Source organism: Sinohyriopsis cumingii, chromosome 14 (genome assembly GCF_028554795.1).
Source record: "Sinohyriopsis cumingii isolate HCF-2022 chromosome 14, ASM2855479v2, whole genome shotgun sequence".
Lineage (NCBI taxonomy): Eukaryota > Metazoa > Mollusca > Bivalvia > Unionida > Unionidae > Sinohyriopsis > Sinohyriopsis cumingii.
The window spans coordinates 117,592,068-117,614,432 of NC_142974.1; the positions used below are offsets into that span (position 1 = coordinate 117,592,068).

General features: G+C 34.3%; 1 protein-coding gene across 1 annotated transcript; it reads left to right on the forward strand.

Moving 5' to 3' along the window:
- Positions 1–232: 232 nt before the first annotated feature.
- On the forward strand, positions 233–19,030 carry LOC149784686 (uncharacterized). The gene is made up of 4 exons (XM_089933033.1): positions 233–1,324; positions 8,744–8,802; positions 16,550–16,702; positions 17,735–19,030. Exons 1-4 carry the CDS (start codon positions 466–468, stop codon positions 18,761–18,763), a joined length of 2,100 nt encoding a protein of 699 aa, XP_089789159.1. The 5' UTR covers positions 233–465; the 3' UTR covers positions 18,764–19,030.
- The last annotated feature ends 3,335 nt before the right edge of the window (positions 19,031–22,365 follow it).

Here is a 22,365-nt window from a genome sequence, read left to right on the forward strand (position 1 = left end):
TGTGGATTTATATATAGCATCATTTCCTTTTAATAATAAAGAATCAAAGATGCGAAAAATACTACAACACATGCACACGCGCGCATCAAATCTTGCGTAGTTCAAATAAAATGAAAGTATGCTTCCGTTTATTTCGTCCATATGTGCTGTACGGATAAGTAGGTGCTAAATTCCATAGTGCACGTGATGGGAATATTTACCATGAGCACCGGTTATTCGCCATCTTGTTTTTTTAAGTGGCAATGAGATATTTCTTTTATGTACGTGTACGTATTAAAGCATAGAGCTCCGAACAACAAAAACACTCGCGCTGCCCATTCCTGCCCTTAATACGTTTGATGGTGTGTCTATGCCAAATATCAAAATTAATCGAACGGAGTAAATGCCCTACCTGACGGCATAATCATACGATTATGTGCTATCCTCACTTTCGACGAAACGTCAACTCCGAATTAATTAAGTACAATGGATCTTCCTAACGATGAGTGCTTCATGTCCACTTCCACGATGCCCATGATTCCAAAAGTTCCAGTTTCAGTTCCCCATGGGTCAGAGATCACCAAAACATCAGTTGATTCCAGTAAGCCTGAACACAAATGGAAATTTGTTGGTGATTGTGCCTATTTGACAGAGAGGAAGCATTTTAAATGTGAATTTTGTGATAAGAAATTTGCAGAGAGTGGGAACTTAAAGAAACATATAAGAACTCACACTGGCGAAAAACCATTCAAATGTTTAGAATGCGGTAAACATTTCACTGAAAGCAGTCATCTAAAGAGGCACTTGAGAGTGCATAGTGGGGAAAAACCATACAAATGTGATGTATGTGGGCTAAATTTTAACCAGTCTGGGATCTTAAAAACACATATGATTAAACACACAGGAATCAAACCGTACAAATGTGAATTATGTGGTAAATGTTTTAGTGGAAATGGAAACTTGAAGATACACTTTAGAACTCACACGGGTTACAAGCCATACAAATGTGAAGATTGTGGACAAACGTTTTGTGACAACGGAAACTTAAAGAAGCACCTGAGAATACATTCAGGAGAAAGACCATATGAATGTCAAGAATGTGGAAAGAAGTTTAATCATAATGGAAATCTCAAAGAACATATGAGAATTCATTTTAAAAATAAACCATACAAATGTGAGTATTGTAATAAAATGTTTAATCACCATGGTAACCTCAAAGAACACACGAGAGTACATACTGGAGAAAAACCATTCAAGTGTGAATTTTGTGATCAAGTCTTTAGTCAGAGTGGAAGTATGAAGAGGCACATACAGAAGCAGCATCAGGTCAAACATGATGACAATTAAATTAATTATGAAGAAGAAATAAGATCAGATACGCCAGCATTAACATCACCAGCACTTATATTGAAGAAGACGAAAAAGAAGATGAGCAGAAACTCTGACATTAATATCACTAACTAATAAACTGAGGAAGAAGAAGAAGAAATAAGAAAAGCAGAAACAACAGTTGTAACAAAATTAAACATATACCTGGGCATGAGGTTATTTGAGAAGCTTCTAATTACAGCATTTATTTATTAATGAAGACATCTAGCAACTCCAATGAGTTTGGTTACACTGTACTATGTTCACATTAATAACCTGTAGATATGCAGCTACTTTTATGGAATGTTTCATTTCTTTATCATCCAAATTAATTAAACATATTTGTTTATTAATAGCTGTAGTATAGTTTGTAAAATAATTGTATGCAGTTTAAAAAGTGAAGTTTATCATCAGTCTGCGTAATTTCAAAAAAGTTAGGCATATCAGATTATTATGAATTTACAGTAGGCAGTATACAAACCATATATATCTTAGCCAAAATGGGGAAGGTAAAGTGTTTTTTTATAGAACGGGAAAGTTTTGTAAGAAGGAGCCTTCCTTGAGAGTTAGAGTTGGATATTAGAAATGTTATTATACAATTACACAGTGACACTGTGTACTGGAAGCACAGTTTAACATATAATTTTTACATTTGTTTTGATGTATTAGAAGTGCAGCAGGAGGGACTGCTTGAATGAGAAAAATGTTAAATGAGACATTGATGATAATATGCTATGAAAAGTTGTAGAAGATATTAAGAGCAGTCTCCGTACTCAAAATCATAAAAAATTGAAATATACCATGATGATAAAAAAAAAAAAATTATGGAGTGATTATATTCATGGTGGGTATATCTGATCTTGACTGGTCAGGTATCAAGTAATATTGCAGGTCAGATGATAAAAGTAATGGTTTTGTCATAGAGCTTTTGACTACCAAATGAAGCTTATTGAATTCTTGATCATTACAACAATTCGTTCCTGATTTTGATTCTGGAAAAGTTTGCATTTTTCATTTGGAATCATTGAACTACAGGTTAAATTTGCAAACAGCCATTGTGAAATTTTGTTTTATTAGTTTCATTACATCTATTAGGCTTGGACAATTATTATTAAGCTGGCAGGCAGAAAGCAAAATCGCCTTTGGAGTTGGTGAGCTATAATGAAATAGATGCTGTAGGCTGAACTGTTTGTTGCAATGAACTTTCATCTTCAAGTTAGGCTTACACAGGGTAATACATTCTGTCTTTCATCTAATTGGAATGTGATTTGCATTAAATTACCAGGATTAATGTTTTAGAACAACTAAAACAACCAGTTTAACAAGGCATGCAGAAATGGCAAGGTGTTTAAAACGACACTAACTATTGAGTAAAGTGGTTGATTTAAATAGGCAGAGGGGTGCACAGTGGGAGATGACGGTGGGGAAGGACAACCCTTTGTTTAATAATAATAATAATAATAATCACAATAATAATATTGTTTTTATTTAAAGAGGGTAACTCAATTTGTTAATACAGCTAATCTACCTTGAGAGCCCTCTCCAAAAATATATCTTTATGCAAGTATTTCTCTCACTTGAAAATAACTATATATACATATTATATTCCATTATGAAAGCAGGAGGATTTTACTGCATATATGAATGTTTGCTTCATCTCTCTAGTGTTTTGTAATTGACGTTCAGCAAGAGCTTCGTATATACATGTACTGACATGTATTAGTTAAAGATGGCTTTAGATAAGCCTTTAGGCTATTCTGCAGAAATATGTCATGTAGTTAAGTTTATAGTTAAGTTTATTTGACTCTAAAAAGAGATGGATGTTCATACATTCAGTTTATGTATGTGTGTATATATATATATATATATATATATACACACATACATTTTTTGTACGTGTGTTTATAAATATGCTAATACTGGTGAAACCCATTATAACACAATGCACTGGGTCCAAACAGTAACATTACCGACATAAGCAGCATCATGTTAACAAATGTTTCGAAAAACTTCCCCTTAGAAAATGTGCATTGAAATTTCATAGTCATCAGTTTTAACTAACATCTTGATCATGTATCGTTTGTTTTGTTTGATGGGTTTCCTCTGACATCAAATATACTTTACTTCAGTTTTGAGTAGTATACAAGCCAGTATGGTGGAAAAGTTGCATGGTGAAGTTAACGCAATGTTAAATGCAGTGCTGGGATTAAAATCTGCTAGGGATATGAATAATCGACTTTTCCGAGAGCATGTATTTAGTGTGTCAAAAAGAGAGGTCACTTTAAATTAAAAGATGGGAGCCATGCTGCAATGATGTTATTAGCGGAATCGCATTGTAACAAACCACATTTTAATGGGTTTTTAACCTGTATAAAAGAACAAGTCAGAAATTTGAATAGCAATATTGTGATGAGATTCCAGAACTCAATCTTGAACTTTAATTTGTCTCATTTGTTAGTAGGTAGATTTGAAATGACGATGTACATTTTTTTAAAAAGGATTTAAAGGAATCATTGTAATCGAATGTGAGCAGGAAGTGGATTCCTTATTTTGGTCCCAGAATACAGTAGACTTCCTTGGAATTGCACAATGCAAGGTATTGTTAAATTGTAGATAGAACACTAACTCTTGTCATGTACTCTGGAACATTGTCTTTAATACATTTAAAGACCAGAGCTGCTTTCAGAAAATGTATTCTCTCATCTATATTTTTAACCACGTTGATTTTATGAACATGGCTGATGATGATGCACCATGCTAGGAGGAACACTGACTATGATCTCTTGAAAAAAATAATGTGCATATGGAGATTTTTAAAGGACTTGAAATCCAGTCTGAATCAATGGGCATATATTGAATTATGATCGCACTGGTGGCCTAAGTGGTTAGAGCATCCGCTTCGGATGCAAGAGGTCACGGATTGGAACCCGGGCCAAGTCATACCAGAGACTAACAAAAATGGTACCAGCAGCTGCCACGCTTGGCATTCAGCATTAAGATAATAGTGTTTGTATCAGGAAAATTTTACTGAGTGGAATATTATGATACATGTCTGCGTGATGATGCCCCAGTGCTAGATATCACTATAAACTGCCACACTGCAGACATCATAGCAACGTGACTGAAAATGTTTAAAGCTAAGCTTAAAATCCAAATCACACACACTGTTGAATCTTGATGCATATGTTGAATTGTTGTGCATGTACTAAATATGCATAAACTGAATTATGATGCATATCAGGTTCTCAGTAAATTACAAAGTCGATGGACTCTTCATACCAAAATCACAAGAGTCACAATGAAATATCAAAAGTTATAACTGCAGTCTCATGAGTAATTTGTTTTGGAATCGTGAGCTGTGGTTATTTTATATTCATGGAGCAGACTGATGCCTAAAGTTTCTTACAACTTTACATTTCTTTTCTTCTCCCAAAAATTGTTACTAACTTTATGTTTCTCTTTAATCTGAGAGTTGGAATCAATGATCAATGTCATTTTGTGTCTGGGACTAAGACAGAAAAGAAAATACACTTATTTGAACCATAGTGATGAACCAGTATATGACAATTCAATGAAAACGGAAGAAGTGAATATCTTGAAAATTAATACTGGCCGCCATGTATAGCCTATCGTGTGCTGAAAAATGGCATTAAACCCTACAACATCATCTTGTACCTAATCACAAACAATTTCTAATGTAAAATCCACAAGTATTTTTAGTTTCCTTCACAAAATAAATCAATGGAGACCACTAGTGATATTGTGATTAAGTTTTACACTAAGCAGTTTCTTAGTAGTTTTCTGTCCAGATTTTCCCTTTGTGAGTTTTATATTTAGAGGAGATTATGGGGAAATACCAGAGAGGATTCATGGGGAATTTCCGGAGGGGATTTTTTGCATTTGAGCCTATGTTGAGCATCCTGACATGAACAGAACTAAAATATATATTAGCTGCCCTTAAATATTTCTCTCCAAACATTTTGAACATCACAATAACAGTCAAACAATACAAAATTATAATCCATACTCTAGTGTTTTTGCCAAAATCAGTTTTTGGTTTGACCCTCCTTTTCATCTCAAATTTGCCGAAGGTCAGCTAATTTTTATTATTAGATTTGAAGCCATGATCAGCATTGATCCCTTCATTCTTTATAACACATTCCTATTGGCACCATACTATCCAAATTGCATCAGTAATTAACAGCTTGTTGTGTACACATTTGGCTTTATTATAGGATTACTCAGCCTCACATCATTGCTCCAGATGAATATATATGGTCCCCATTAGACTATTTCCTATTGGTGTCTGAAATATAGAAATAGAGTGCACAGATATACTGACTTTTTGGTCTTTTCTTCTATAAAAAAAAAACAATTCGTTTATATTTTCTGAAGTGGTAGGGTATATTTCAAGTATATAAGGGGCCCTGAGTGGTCTGAAGCACTCTCCGATATGGATCACTGCCATCTCACCTCTGTCTGCATGGATTCAACTCTAGGATTCGGCCAATTTGGGTATTTGAGAAAGCTTGCCACTAGCCTCTCGTGGGTCGGTGATTCTTCCCAGGGTTTTCCTGGGTTCTTCCTCCACCATTAATACTGGCTGCCATGTATAGCCTATCGTGTGCTGAAAAATGGCATTAAACCCACATCAACAACAACGATATAATGGTAATTGCAGTAAATGGACTTCAAACTGTTAAAACATCATCTTTGTGATAACTGCTGCTAGAATTGCACATATGTTGATGGCAATCAAATAAATGCTGATATCTAATCAAATGTTAATCCAGTCAAGTCATAATTGATTCCCTCGTCCTCTAATTTTGGTAAGCATCAGTCTTCCTCTAGCTGTGCCCAGTTCATATTGATTTTACATCGATATGATATTTTTTATTGACAAGCTGTAAACCAGTGGTCTTAAACACATGGCCTGCATTATCCTGTGGCCCCCATAATGACTGGCATCACAAGGTATCATAAGAGATTACAAATGTGGTGCGGCCCTTGGGCCATCAAAAATGACCTCAAACAGCCATCACGGTGGTGTGAGTTTGAGAGCCCTGGTATAAACAGTAGTCTAGCAAATATCGTTAACTGCACATACAGTCAATTTGATATGGAAAGCATGTGCTAAACTGGCAATTATGCCAGAGGTGAATCATTGGTAATTAAAACTGATGCTCCAGCTTCAATCAACAAGCATGATAAAGACACACAGGCTGAAAATTGGTTCCAATTTAAATTACAAGCATCATAACTTTGTGGTTAGCATCTGTTGAGAACCGTACATATACTGAATCATGGTGCATATGCTGTTAAAAGACAGTCACTGCATCAGATAGTGTGGTCTTTTTAAGGTAGATAACAACAGCTGTTTTGGCTTCTCTGTATAATCATCTTGGTAGTTGTACTGGGAAAACATATTACAAGATAAGCTCAGATCTGCTTTAGAAAGTACATGTATTAGAAAGTACATGTATTAGAAAATCTCAGTACAGTTTCATCATCAGTCAGTTAAGAAAATCTAACCAATAACAAGACAGAAAATTATGCTACAGAAATGATATGGCATAACTGTCAGAATAATAACATGGGGAGCAACCTGTCTTTAAATGTATGTGAGGAAGTTATTGACATTGTTTATACTGTATAATTATTTTGTGTGGACAAAAATCATATGGGGTGCATGGGTGGTGGTTGTAAAAGTATATATAGTGACTGGGGAGCTATATAATTAATAGTAAATATAGGAATGAAATTAACGGTTTTTGTTTAAGTCTATAACATTTCAAGTTTGTTGTTTTTATTGAATTGATTATATGGACCATCTTGTGTACTACTTTTACTCACCATGTAGCCACAGTGGCTAGCATGTTGCACTCTTGACCAAATGGGTGTGGGATCCAATTCTTCTGTCAGGCCATCCTGGGTCAACTACATGGACAATGCACAATACTCTAATTGCATCAGCAGTAATTAGTATCCTTGTGATAAAGGTACATGTACCATACAATACCAGGTCAAAAACTAGACCAAATTCCTTCCAGTGATTTAGCCTATTTGAGATAAAAGTACATGTACCCATAAAATACCAAATCAAAAACTAGACCAGTTTCCTTCAAGTGCTTTAGCATCATCATGGATGCTTCTCATGTAGGTGCATTGTACTTTTAATTAGATATATTATATAATAATATAAACAAGGACAATAATCTTAAGTCCATTTGTCTGTTTGCTTCTGAAAAAGAAATTGAATAAGCAAGAAATACATGAGCAAAAGTGCCAACATACATTTTAATGCACGCAAACATGAATTCACAATGTCGGCATAAATACCTGTTCATTTGTAATCAGGTTTCTCAGTAGATTTCTCGCGTAATAATAAAAATCTCAAAGAGACAAAAATGAAACTCTCCTCATCAGAATTGTTACTATCTGTTTCTCTGGAGTCTGAAGTCGGACTGATCATCACAAACTGATTGTTTTTAAGATGGAGACAAATAAGAAAATATACTCCTTTGAGTTATTGTGTCCATCTTGATATTTTGATTAATTCCAAAGCACAAAATAAAGTCACCGGGCATAATGTATGCTAAAGTCAAATGTACATTAACTACAACTCCTGAATTTTTGATCATTGACTGACTGAAATAAATTAGTAGGCAGTTAAACAAAATTAAAGCTTCCCGGGCTTTGAAGCCATCATATTTTCCAGTTTCGTCAAATTGATTATAATTCGATGGGCTGTCTGAGAAGTGCAGATAGTTATCAAAAGTAATCCATTCAAGTCTTTAATGACTTCCCTTCCTCTGTGATTAATTTCAAATTTAATATTTGATTTGGTTTGCATTGACACCGACAGATGAAACCATTTGAGTGAGCATTTGGTGATAAAGGATGTTCAAAAATGATGGTTCCAATTAAGTCAATGAAAGAGAAATTACAATAATTCGTGAGGTTATTTTTTAAGTATAATCTAGCCGTTAGCAGATAACGTCACTTATGACTTATATCTCTGTAATGTTGGTGACTTGACATTTTTCCAGCATCGCTTGACTACATTTTTTGAAGTCACGGCAGAGGAAAATCGCCAAATTAAGGTATTCAGATACTTTGGTTGATACCTCAGTATCTATTAGTAATTTAGATCTTTATCATTTAATCGTCTATCAGAGCACGTTGCTTTTGACTTTGACATTATTGTGGTTTGCTATAAATTTTGTTAATGCATGAATTTGTCAAAAGTCGAGGAGATGATGAAACAATGAGATATATGAAATGTTTTTTAAATAAATGTTACAAAATGGTAGGTGCCAATAAAAATGTATTTATGATAGCATAGCCTTAATGAGGTTTTATGACTTATTTTTATACTAATGTTCATTGCTTGTAGATTTAGATATCAGAGAATTGGATATGTATGGAAAACCTTTTAAGATTCCAGGAATTTTAGTAAGGGTGCACAGGAGGAGTCAATCTCTGTCCCAGTGAAAGGAAACACTAAAAATGGTATATAATTTCTAATCTCCTATTGAACTTTTGTTCCCCAATTTTTGGTTGGGTCCACACCCCATTCCCTTTTAAGACATGAATTTGTATATCAGCATGGCATCTTTAATGAATGGTTTTCAAGATGTTACTGCCTAATTTAAAATGATGTAATTTTAGACCATTTATTTAACTCACACCCACCCAAGTCATCTGCAATTAATCTTTTAATTTGTGCGAACTCGTGATAAAACTGCATATCTAAATTACTTAGGCAAATAAAAACGTTTGGCAAATTTAATGAAACTGTGAATTTCATTTTTGGCCTCCAAATATGGCACCAGTGGGTGATGTCAAGAACACATTGGTTACTATGATCATATTGATGTAAAATACTTCAAAAGGTCAGTTAGCATGCAAGAACACTGCAAAGTTAGGTTGATTACCACCTTGTGGGCCAGGCAGTTGGCAAAAATAATGCAGTCTTAGGTCAGTTTCCACCTTGTGGTTCAAAAAGAAATTTTATAAAACTCAAAAATGGGGATACTAACATTACATAGCATTAGGGCTTTGAAATTTCCATTTCCAATTGCCTGGGCATGGGGCAACTGAATATCCAAATGCAGATTGCCCTTTGGTCAATGTGAATTCTGGTATATTTTTTCTAATTTGCTTTATTAGGTTTGTACCCCAATGTTTGGTTGGGTCCAGGCTCCATTCTGAGTCATACTTAAGACATGTATGATTCCGGTGCAAAGATGGCCATTTTTCCCTGAATCATTTTCATTTTTATACTGCCTTATTTAAAATGATATAATTTTAGAACAATTATTTACCACCTCCAACCCCAGTTCTTCAGTGATTAGTCTTAAAAATTGTGTGAGCTCATGATATCACTATGTATCTTTCACTTTTGTACAAAATGTTTTGAAAATGTAATGAAACTGTGAATTTCATTTTTGGCCTCGACATATGGCAGTAATAGTGTAAGTCAAGAACAGTGCACACATTGATTAATATAGCTATTTTGATGTAAATGCTACACAAAATTGATCAGTCACCACTCGGTGGTTCAGGAGGTGGGCAAGTATTAAAACTGCAAAGTTAAGTCAGTTATGACCTGGTGGTTCAGGAAGAAATTTTCCAAAACTTAAGCATGGGATACTAACATTACATAGCATTAGGGCTTTGAAATTTTCATTTCCAATTGCCTGGGCATAGGGCAACTGAATATCCAAATGCAGATTGACCATTGGTCAATGTGAATTCTTATTCTACTTACGAGGTAAAATCTCTGTCATTGTACATAAGAATTTGAACATGTACTTATTTTTTGTGACCTATTTTTTTATTTTATGTGAAGTGTTTTTCATATGATGTAATATATTGTGTCATAATATGGAATAGATAGTTTGTGTTTTGTTATTTACTTAATATCCTTAGATAAGGAAGGAAAGAGAAAACATTAACCTCAATATGAGTAAAATATCTGAAACATAATCACCACCTGGAAAGTTAATGTGTGTGGAAATGTTAAAGACTTCTAAGAAACTCCAGCATGCACAAAGCAATACGTCATCCATATTTGCTAATATCTTTGCTAGCCAAGGATCATTTATCCACTTCATTCTGCATCAACCCCTTGAATGTGTAGCTAGCAAAATCTGTATCTGCCTCTCAGTTACCTGATTGGGTGCATCCTAAAGAAATTGGTCCAATCAGACTGCTCGTTCTATTTACTTAAGGTCATTCATCCACTTTATGCTGTATCAACCCCTGGCCTGTGTAGGTAGCCAAAACAGTATATGCCTCTCAGTTGCCTGATTGGATGCAGCTTAAAGAAATTGATCCAATTAGACTGCTCATTTTTTTTCTTACTGTACAGTTTGGAATAGGAACACATTGCATATCATTTTCTTCAGTTGATTAAATACATTTTTCCAAGTCAGGGAATGTGGGAATCATGAAAGTTGTGATGATCACCATGAGTTATGTACTTTCATTGGTCTTTTGATTTAGATTGCCATGGGCAGTAACTCTTTCATCCACAAGTGAGCACTTGTTCTAAAACATCTGTCACCAAGCTCCATAATGTTTTGATTCAGGGCAAAATATCCAAGGAAGTGAAGATGATGTGTGCAGGCAAGGCAAAAATGGCATGTAATTGTTACTAATTTTAATGTACAAGTGGTTGGATTATAACTTAAAGTTATTTAATTTACACAGACAAAATGTTCAAATTTGTGTTTCACGAGGATCCTGTTTTACCAATTCCTTATTTATTTTTCGTATGTATATAAACTCTCCTTTAGAAAAGGGACTGCCTTTCCCTAGTACATATAATTTTAGTACAGTACCAAACTGAAAGAATACTGGTCTTATGTTAAAATGGCTTTAAATAAATAGTTGTCAATCATTAGATATAAAACTATCTGCATTAGACAAAATGAACTTTTTTCTCACAAGAAGCATGGATTAGAGATGGATTGCTTTCCCAGTAGACTTGTTTTTGCAGAAATGAACAATAAGCTTTTGTAAACTGGTGATGTTGTAGAAACAGTTCATTGGTGTATTCTTCTTGGGGGATACTAACCATCATAACCACAAATAGGTCACAGCGAACTGATTTCCACACTCAAGCTATTATGTTAAGTTTCAGCGTTTAGCTCAATTTCTATGACGCTGTTGTATGTACATTTATGAAACTCTATGGGCGTTTTCATCTTGGACAATACTACAGACCATGGCCACAATTAAGTCACAGTCTTCTACTTTTTATGTTCCAGTAATTGCATTAAGGTTTTACATTTAGCTGACACTGTTGTATGTACAAATATGAAAGTTCATAGGTGTATTCATCTTGTGGGGCACTGGCCACAAATAGGCCACAGTCACCTACTTTTTATGTTTCAGTAATTACGGTTTTACATTAAGGTAGTTTTCTCTGATATTTTTGTATATACTCATAAAACTATGGGTGTTTTCATCTTAGGTGATGCTGTTCACCATAATAAGTCACACTGACTTTTTTACACTCCAGTGAATATATTATGGTTTTTTTGCACTGTTACTTAATGGACTCCAATGTGTACAGTCATAAATTATCGTGGATGAATTTATATTAGAGATACCCATAAAAGTTTTATTTTAGCCAATAGCTTTGTTTCATTTGTCGTGACTTTTAAAACGTTTCCACATAATTTGATGAGCGGTTGTATAAACATAAGATACTGAACAAATTATGTTAGCAATGTATGCACATCTTTTATTGGACATGAATAGATCTAATATCATGCAAAGTATGCTGGTCTTGTATTGGACATGTATAGATTTTGTATTATGCAAAGTATGTAAGTCTTAGACATGTATGGAATTAATCTCATGCAAGTATGCAGTCTTGTATTAGACATGTATAGATTTAAGCTCATGCAAGTATGCAGTCTTGTATTAGACATGTATAGATTTAAGCTCATGTAAAGTATGCAAGTCTTGTATTGGACATACATGTATATAGATCTAATATGTAAAGTATGCAAGTCTCATATTAGACATGCATAGATTTAATCTCATGCAAGTATGCAAGTCTTGTATTGGACATATATAGATCTGATATGTAAAGTATAGAAATCTTGTATTAGACATGTATAGATTTAATCTCATGCAAGTATGCAAGTCTTGTATTGGACATATATAGACCTAATATGTAAAGTATGCAAGACTTGTATTGGACATATATAGATCTAATATCATACAGATGTAAGTCTTTTATTGGACATGTATAGCTCTAATATCATGCAAAGTATGTAAGTCTTAGACATGTTTAGATTTAATCTCATACAGATATGCAGTCTTGTATTGGACATGTGCGGGTCTAATGCTGTGCAAAGTATGTAAGTCTTAGACATGTTTAGATTTAATCTCATGCAAATATGCAGTCTTGTATTGGACATGTGCGGGTCTAATGCTGTGCAAAGTATGTAAGTCTTAGACATGTTTAGATTTAATCTCATGCAAATATGCATTCTTGTATTGGACATGTGTGGGCCTAATGCTATGTAAACTATGCAAGTCTTTTATTGCACATGTCATTGAAAGTCTGCTGATATTGAATTTCACAAATATAGATTTAATCTCTTGCATGAGTTTGGTTAATTACATTCATTGGATGTAAGCCTGACTGCTTGATCTGTTTGGACATTAGTTTTATACTACATTACATGTCTATTAAGACATTTTTATGAAACAATATGTTTCATAACATTTTTGTATTACTACTGTAGTACTAGTAATGTTTGATAATTATTTGTGCTTAAATAAAGCTAGAAATTAGTAAGAAAGAAGTTTAGTTCTTGTGCTTTTCTCAGTTACTTGTAACCCTTTTCTGAATTGAAGTTTTTATTATCAAAAGCTTTCACAGCTGTGATTAGATTGCCTTTATAAAATTGTTGGGCATAACTTCGTCAAAGTAAACATGGCCTATTGTTCAGCAATATCCAGGAAAGCATACTGTGCACGTTTGTTGGAATCTATTACAAAAGTCAGTATAGCACTAAAACTATTTCTCCATTAGTGTCTTAGGGCTGAGGGTAACCATGGTAACGAAACATCTGGCAAATTGCAAGCTTGACTCCTGCGTTAGGTCCTCTTATTCTTTTTATTTTTTTTTTTTATTTTTGCATGGTAAATGTTAATATTTTGGTGTATATACCCACATACATGTTAACATTGTGGTGTATGTATCCGAATACAAGTCAGACCCAACTGCAAAGTGTATAGGTCCAGGTCTGCCTTAAAATAAGCCAGCAGATGTAAAAAAAAGTTGTAATTTGTTAGGAGTAATCAATAGAACAAAGATAGGCCCTGATCTGCCAATACAGTATGTGATGGTAGATAGGTTCTGTGATGTTTGCAGTTGAACCCAGCTTATTCTCAGGTGTAGACATTTTGTTTGGATTTAAGGAGTGGATCGACAAACTGCAATTGAATTATAGAGGACTTTCAGTAATGTGGCAATAGAATGCACAGATATACATACTAATTAGCTGAAAATTAGTAATAATATTTATGTTTCAAGTGTAGTTATGTTCATCTTGGAGAATACTACTCACTTTCACCACATATTGGTCACAATGATCTGCTTTACATATTTAGTAATTACATTAAGGCTGCACATTATCAAGTTTTTTTAAATAAAAGTTTCCATCTTAGATGATGTTATTCAACATAAACAAAAGTATGTCATATTTACTTTTTCACACCCCAGTGAACATGTTAAGTTTTGCATTTAGCTTTGTTCTTTAGGCACACTTATGTGCAGTCAACACATATATCATGGGTGAATCCATATTACAGACACTAGCTTCCTGTACAAATTATATTAATTTCTGCCTAATGCTTTCTTTTCCTTTGTGGCCAAGTGGTATAAAGCGCTCTCCGTTACGGATCACTGCCATCTCACCTCTGTCTGCAAAACTTATTTTGGACATTATAGAGCTATTCTTGTGTAAATTATGCAAGTCGTTTTACTAGACATGTATAAATAATGCAAGAGTATGCAAGTCTTGTAAGGGACATGTATCAATGTCGTGCAAAGTATGCAAGTTTTGTACTGGACATTGAAGGTCTAATGTCATGCAAAGCATGCTAGCCTTGTATAGACATATGCATATCTGTATATTTTCCTACATTTCGTTATTGTATAAAAGGACATGCCTATTTATGATTACTAAAAGTTGAAGAATAAGCAACAGAATAACGACAAGAGTGTTCAAAGTGCTCTTATTTCAAAGAGGTCATGGTCTTACATTGAAAGCAATTGGTCGGTCGGTCAGACAAACCCTACTCTGGTTATGCTTTGGAGAATTATCAACCATGTATGTCAAAAGGTTCCATATCACTTATTGGTGATTCTGCCAAGCCAGTCCCTATCAAAATATTAAAGGGACACCTGAACTTCTCACAGTCTTTTGTTTTGATGCACTTTGTTTTAGAAGCCTTTTTCTAGTAAATAATTCTTGTTCAGGAATTAGAATGTGACTTTGCTAATATGCCTCCATTCTGTCAATTTTTCATTTCACTGTGTCTCACGACCTAGCAGATGACTCTCGGAGCAGTGAATTTTTTGCCTGTTGTGGCTATTCATTTATTACTAGGCAGTGACCTAGCTGGAAACAAGATCGGGGTTAATCCACTTGTACCGGACAAGCCTTATTTGCATCAAAAGGTTATCATATTGAGGGGAAGATCACTGATTTCTTTTATCCTCGTTCAATTACCAGAACTATGGCAAAAAAGACTTTTAAAAAGTTTAAATCTTCTGCCTATCAACCTCAAAGGCAAAGAGCTTTGGAAAGGTTGTATCAAACTTTGAAAAGCATGATTCAGTAATATTTCTTTGGCAAAGAAAATGATTCGGATGATGATGTTCAATAACTGTTTCTTTATGTTAGTAAATCAGTTCAAGAATCATTAGGTTTAGTCCTTTTGAGCTTGTTATTGGACATACTATCCACGGACTATTACAGTTAACAACTCCTTTCAAACAATGATTAAAAAAGTAATATTCATGACTATGTCTCTGATTTTAAATATTAGATGTCAACGGCTTGTGAAGTAGCAAAACCTAATCATCACTCTACTCAGTCAAACATATTTTAAGGTAGGGAAGCAATACGCTGGAAAGGAGTTTTTATCCTGGTGATAAGGCACTGGCTCTCTTGCCCATACCTCAGCACAGGCGGCGTTAGGAGTACACGGGGCCTAGGGCCGACCATGACCACGCGGGGCCAGAGTATCGGTGTCTCGATTGGTATGCTACTGCAAACACTGTTTATGTCTAGACTAGATCAACTTTCGCGATTTGCGTGCATTACGTGCGGCTGTATCAGCGTTTCCAATTTACTGGAGAATATAGATTGACAAACTCATAAGGACGACATTAGGCCTGAAGCGCGGGGCTCCCTCAAGAGCGGGGCCTGCGGCGGTCACCCCAATTACCACCCCCAAATGCCAGTCCTGGACCTCAGAATCCTATCTGGACTAATTTTATGGCCCTTATACAGTTAGAAAGAAAATAAATTACACAATTTACATCGTTAACAATCATTGACACAGCTTTATCATATACATATGTAAAATGGGTAATTTGTTAGAGATATTTGGTTCAACCAAACTTTGTAATTCAGAAATATTAAACAATCTGGACCAGAAAATATTCACATCTACAACAACTAGAAAAGAGTGAACTAAAACTTATATTACATGAATCAAAGCACTTGTTTCATGATGTTCCAGTGCAATCTATCATGACGTTGAGATTATAGATTCACTACCTGTGAAACTGCATCCTTACAAGATGCGTCTTCTGAAGCAGGAACTTTGAACAAAAGTAATTCACTATTGAATATTATATAGAACCAAGTAGAAGTAAACGGGGTTAACCATTTATTATTGTACCTAAATCTGATAATATAATCGAAAAGTCAACAGTGTCACTAAAAAAATGATTAATTTCCAATGCCAAGTATAGGTGATTGCAATTTGGAAATACAAAATATGTCACCAAGTTTGATCTTTGAAAAGGATACTGGGAAATTTCAGTCACGGAAAGGGCAAATGAAATTTCAGCATTTTCAAATCAAGGTGGACTTTATCAGTATAAAGTGATGACATTTGATGATTTGATATGAAAAATGATCTGCCAACATTCCAGCGCTTATCTAATATGATAGCATCTGGTCCAGATAATTGTGATGCTTACATCGATGAGATCATCATTTACAACAATACCTGGAAAGGTCACTTAGAAACCATTCGAAAATTCTTTGATGGACTCAGTGATGAAAATCTAACAGTTAATGTAGGAGTGAGTTTTTCCGTATTTGTGTCGCATTTTCAGAACCTACTCAAGGACACGATCAAGTTAAAGCAGTAGACGTTAAGGTCAAGGCTATCTCGGAATATTCACAGTTCCCGTTTATTACAACAACTGGTGGGAATATGGCCGTGTTCAAATTTCTCCATAATTGCCAAACCTCAGACCGATTTATTCAGATTAAAAACCAAGTTTTATTGATCTGATAAATGGAAGGAATTTTTGAAAAATTAAAGACTGTACTTAAAGGTACACCAGTTTCTTAGATCCAAATCTCAGCCAATTTTATAAAATGTATGTTCATTCAAGTGATGGTGGGGATGATGGCCGATCGATTGTGAATCATCCAGTGTTATTTTCTGAAGAAAACCCCCAAAACAAGCACCACATAAATTAGTCTACAATCGAGAAAGAATGTTTGGCTTCGATATTGGTTTTGCAACATTTTCAGCTCCTACTCCGTTTATTGTAGTCAGTGAACAGAATCCCCTTACTTTCGTTAACAAAATGAAAAACAAAAATCGGGGTTTGTTCAGACAGGGTTTAATGCAACAAGAACATTAGACATATCAAAGGAAAATACATGACTGCAGAGGCAATTTCGTGTTTATTGCTTATTTTTAGTATATTTTATATAATTAAACAGTATAATTAATAAGACATCTTCCTGTGAAATTTTAAATAATGCTGAAACATATGCTGACCTGACAAGCATTACAATAATGCTTTGTTGTAACTGTTTCACTGGAGTATCTGAGCAATACGGAGCTAATAACACTTCCTCATATAATGAATGATAGATAATGTGTGCAGTCTCAGCACACTGCATACTAAGAGTTGTCTTTCTTGATTTTTGAGCCGCTAATATCATGATTAAAAAATAAATTAGATATACCCATAAACAATAATAGGAATTTTGATTGTATTTTCCTTAATAAGTACTTTGATGACTACATAGTGCCACTTAATAGCACTTGGTGCCTCTCACCGATTCTTTGTTCTTCTTAGTGTTTTTAATAATTCTTACTGGGAGGTATCTACCAGGACGGACTTAACGGAATCAACTTCAGTACAATGGATCTTTCAAACGATGAATGCTCCTTGCCCACTTCTACGATGCCGATTATTCCAAAAGTTGTAGTTTCACTTCCACATGGGTCAAAGATTACAGAAACGTCTATGGATTCAGGCAAGCCTGAACACAAATGGAAATTCGTTGGTGATTGTGCCTATTTGACCGAAAGGAAACATTTCAAATGTGAGTTTTGCGATAAGATGTTTGCAGTGAGTGGGAACTTAAAGAAACATATAAGAACACACACTGGCGAAAAACCATTCAAATGTGTAGAATGCGGTAAACGTTTCACTGAAAGCAGTCATCTAAAGAGGCACTTGAGACTGCATAGTGGGGAAAAACCATACAAATGTGAAGTGTGTGGTCAAGGTTTCAGTCAGTCTGGAATCCTAAAAACACATATGATTAAACACACAGGGATAAAACCATACAGATGTGACTTATGTGGTAAACGTTTTAGTGGAAGTGGAAACTTAAAGATACACTTTAGGACTCACACTGGTGAAAAGCCGTACAAATGTGAAGAATGTGGACAAACGTTTTGTGACAACGGGAACTTGAAAAAGCACCTGAGAATACATTCAGGAGAAAGACCATATAAATGTGAAGAATGTGGGAAGAAGTTTAATCACAATGGAAATCTTAAAGAACACATGAGAATCCATTTTGCGTATAAACCATATAAATGCGAATATTGCGATAAAATGTTTAATCACCATGGTAACCTCAAAGAGCACATGAGAGTACATACTAGAGAAAAACCATTCAAATGTGAATTTTGTGATCAAGTGTTTAGTCAGAGTGGAAGTATGAAGCGGCACATGTTGAAGCAGCATCAGTTCAAACATGACCAACAGGTAAATTCTGCAAGAGGAAGAAATAAGACAACCAGAAACACTAGCAATAATAAAACTGACAGTTTAAATAAGCAAGATGAAGGAATAAGGCAGGCAGAAACACCAGAAGTATCAACATGAAGCAAACAGACCAGGACATGAGTTTATTTGAACAACTTCTAATTACAGCATTTATTTGCTCATGAAAGACATCATGTGACTCCATTGAGTTTGGTTGCAAAGTATGCAAGTCATGAATTGGACATGCAAAGATCTAACAACATGCAAAGTATGCAGGCCTCATATTGGACATGAATAGGTCTAGTGTCATGTAAAGTTGTTGTTGTTGTAGGGTTTAATGCCATTTTTCAGCACACAATAGGCTATACATGGTGGCCAGTATTAATGGCGGAGGAAGAACCCAGGAAAACCCCGGAAAGAACCACCGACCCACGAGAAGCTACTGACAAGCTTTCTCACATAACCACATTGGCCGAATCTGAGACTCGAACCCATGCAGACAGGTGAGATGGCAGTGATGTAAAGTATGTACATCTAATATTGGACATACATAGATTTAATGTGTTGCAATAATAATAATAATGCCTTGAATAATAATAATAATAATTATAATAATAATAATTATAATAATAATAATCTTTATTTAATGAAGATACCACATTTAATCATGAAAGACCCATCTGCCATGTGGTTCTCAATTTTGTAACAGGTTATGCAATAAAACATTTTTTTTTTAAAGTGTCACTTACACACACCTAGTTATCCTCACATAGATTTAAATTCATTAATATGTATAATTAATTCAATAATTAGCTCTCTTTACATTTATGATAGTAGTTTTGTTTATATTGTGCCTCAGCAATTTCATTATTATACCATTCTGGTCGTTTTGATCATTTAATTCTTTTTATTAGTATTGGAGTGTGTTTATTTAGGATATTAAGAAAATGGTGGTTCCAGATAGACAAGACGTAGTCTGGGTCTGTATGAAAAAAAGGTAATAAGCATTGGTATTGCATATAAATTGTTGTTTTTTGTGTGATCATTTGCTTGTGAGTTGCAAATATGTTATAGTGATCATCTATAAAGAAACAAGGTATTTTTATCTCATTGAGGTTGTCCAGATGTGTAGAAGTGGTTGATGAGAGTAGAAGTACAGGCTGTTAATCTTTTTGTAGCATATATTACCTGTATAAGGTCCTGTAGTTATCATATGTAGCCATTTACTTTAATATTAGTATCCGAGAGGAAATCAGTATTAACGTCTCCCATGATAATTACTTCATTGTTAAATGCTAAAGCAACCTTTCACTCATGTCCACATTGGTCAACTAAATGACAAGAGGTCGGTAAGCGGAGCAGATATTCTAATGGGGAAACTTAACTCGATCCATATTGATTCTATATTGGATATTTCAAGATCACTTCATCACAGCTTGAAATGTACAGTACTATCCTTTCTCCCATGTTTTGGCATCTGTATCATCTTTCCAATGAATAGTTGCTAATGGAAATAGCACAGTCAAATACATTCCAATCTATACATGTTTTCAATAGTCCAGTTACAGCAAAATTCATTTCATTTTGTATCATAAGTCTTAGTTCATCAGTTCTTGGTAAGGTGTGTCTTATATTGAGGCTGTTAAGCTGCAGACACATCTTTCTCAAGCCAAACAATGTACAGATGTTCTGTGTTGTACATGTATAGGTCCAATGCCATTTAGTTATATAAGTCATATATTGGACATGTATAGAATATGTTATGTTAAGTGTGTAGACTTGTGTTGGACATATATGTATCTAAAGTCAAGGAAGTCTGTAAGTTAAGCAAAGAGTTCATAGATCTCATCTTTTGCAAAGTAACCAAGGCTTGAATTATATATATATATATATATATATATATATATATATATATATATATATATAATGTTACCAAGTCAGATTCATTTCCAATGCCAAGAAGAGATGATTGCATCAATAATCATGCATGAGTTTGGTTAATTACATTCATTGAATGTAAGTTTGGCTTCTTAAGCTGTTTTGGACAATAGTTTTTATACTACATTACATGTATATTATATTGATTAAGAACTTTCAAGAAATTATACGTTTCTTGACATTGTTTAATTACTTCTCTAGGACTAGTAATGTATGATAATAATTTGTGCTGAAATAAAACTAGAAGGTAGTAGAAAAATGCTTAGTTCTTGTGTTTTCCTCAGTTACTTGTAAACCTTTTCTCAAAATGGATTTTTATCACCAAGCTTTACATCTGTTAGGATCACCTTTTCAAAATTGTTGTGTATAGCTGCTTCCCAGTAAATACTACATAAAAAGAATCATGTTTATTCAGGTAATTCCAAGAAAGCGTAAGCTGCACATTTATCATAGTCTGTTACAATGTTAACTAAGGTTAACGACTAAACCAACCATTTCTCCAGTAGCATTTTAGGAGTAAGGGTAAAGTAGTAAATGGCTAATTACCTTCTCTGTTAGGCTTTGTAAATTACCTTCTCTGTTAGGCCTTGTAAATTACCTTCTCTGTTAGGCTTTGTAAATTACTGTTAGGCCTTGTAAATTACTTTCTCTGTTAGGCTTTGTAAATTACCTTCTCTGTTAGTCCTTGTATATTACCTTCTCTGTTAGTCCTTGTAAATTACCTTCTCCGTTAGGCTTTGTAAATTACATTCTCTGTTAGGCTTTGTAAATTACCTTCTCTGTTAGGCCTTGTAAATTACTTTCTCTGTTAGTCCTTGTAAATTACCATCTCTTTTAGTCCTTGTAAATTACCTTCTATGTTAGTCCTTGTAAATTACCTTCTCTGTTAGGCTTTGTAAATTACATTCTCAGTTAGGCTTTGTAAATTACATTATCTGTTAGGCTTTTAAATTACATTCTGTTACGCTTTGTAAATTATCTTCTCTGTTAGGCTTTGTAAATTACCTTCTCTGTTAGTCCTTGTAAATTACCTTCTCTGTTAGTCCTTGTAAATTACCTTCTCCGTTAGGCTTTGTAAATTACATTCTCTGTTAGGCTTTGTAAATTACCTTCTTTGTTAGGCCTTGTAAATTACTTTCTCTGTTAGTCCTTGTAAATTACCATCTCTTTTAGTCCTTGTAAATTACCTTCTATGTTAGTCCTTGTAAATTACCTTCTCTGTTAGGCTTTATAAATTACCTTCTCTGTTAGGCTTTGTAATTACCTTCTCTCTTAGGCTTTGTAAATTACCTTCTCTGTTAGGCTTTGTAAATTAACTTCTCTGTTAGGCCTTGTCAATTACCTTCTCTGTTAGGCCTTGTCAACTGCCTTCTCTGTTAGGCCTTGTAACCTGCCTTCTCTGTTAGGCTTTGTAAATTACACTATCTGTTAGGCTTTTAAATTACATTCTGTTACGCTTTGTGAATTATCTTCTCTGTTAGGCTTTGTAAATTACCTTCTCTGTTAGACTTTCTAAATTACTTTCTGTTAGGCTTTCTAAATTACATTATCTGTTAGACCGTGTAAATTACACTCTGTTAGGCTTTGTAAATTACCGTCTCTGTTAGGCTTTCTAAATTACATTATCTGTTAGGCCGTGTAAATTACACTCTGTTAGGCTTTGTAAATTACCTTCTCTGTTAGGCTTTGTAAATTACCTTCTCTGTTAGGCTTTGTCAATTACCTTTTCTGTTAGGCTTTTTAAATTACCTTCTCTGTTAGGCTTTGTAAATTACCTTCTCTGT

What these genes read in the sequence shown, in the direction of transcription:
- LOC149784686 (XM_089933033.1), top strand. Translation starts at nt 466, where the DNA reads ATGGATCTTCCTAACGATGAGTGCTTCATGTCCACTTCCACGATGCCC. An exon ending in TTAAGATTCCAGGAATTTTA is followed by an intron (nt 8,803 to 16,549) that starts GTAAGGGTGCAC and finishes CCAACATTCCAG; the next exon opens with CGCTTATCTAATATGATAGC. An exon ending in ATCTAACAGTTAATGTAGGA is followed by an intron (nt 16,703 to 17,734) that starts GTGAGTTTTTCC and finishes TTTTAATAATTC; the next exon opens with TTACTGGGAGGTATCTACCA.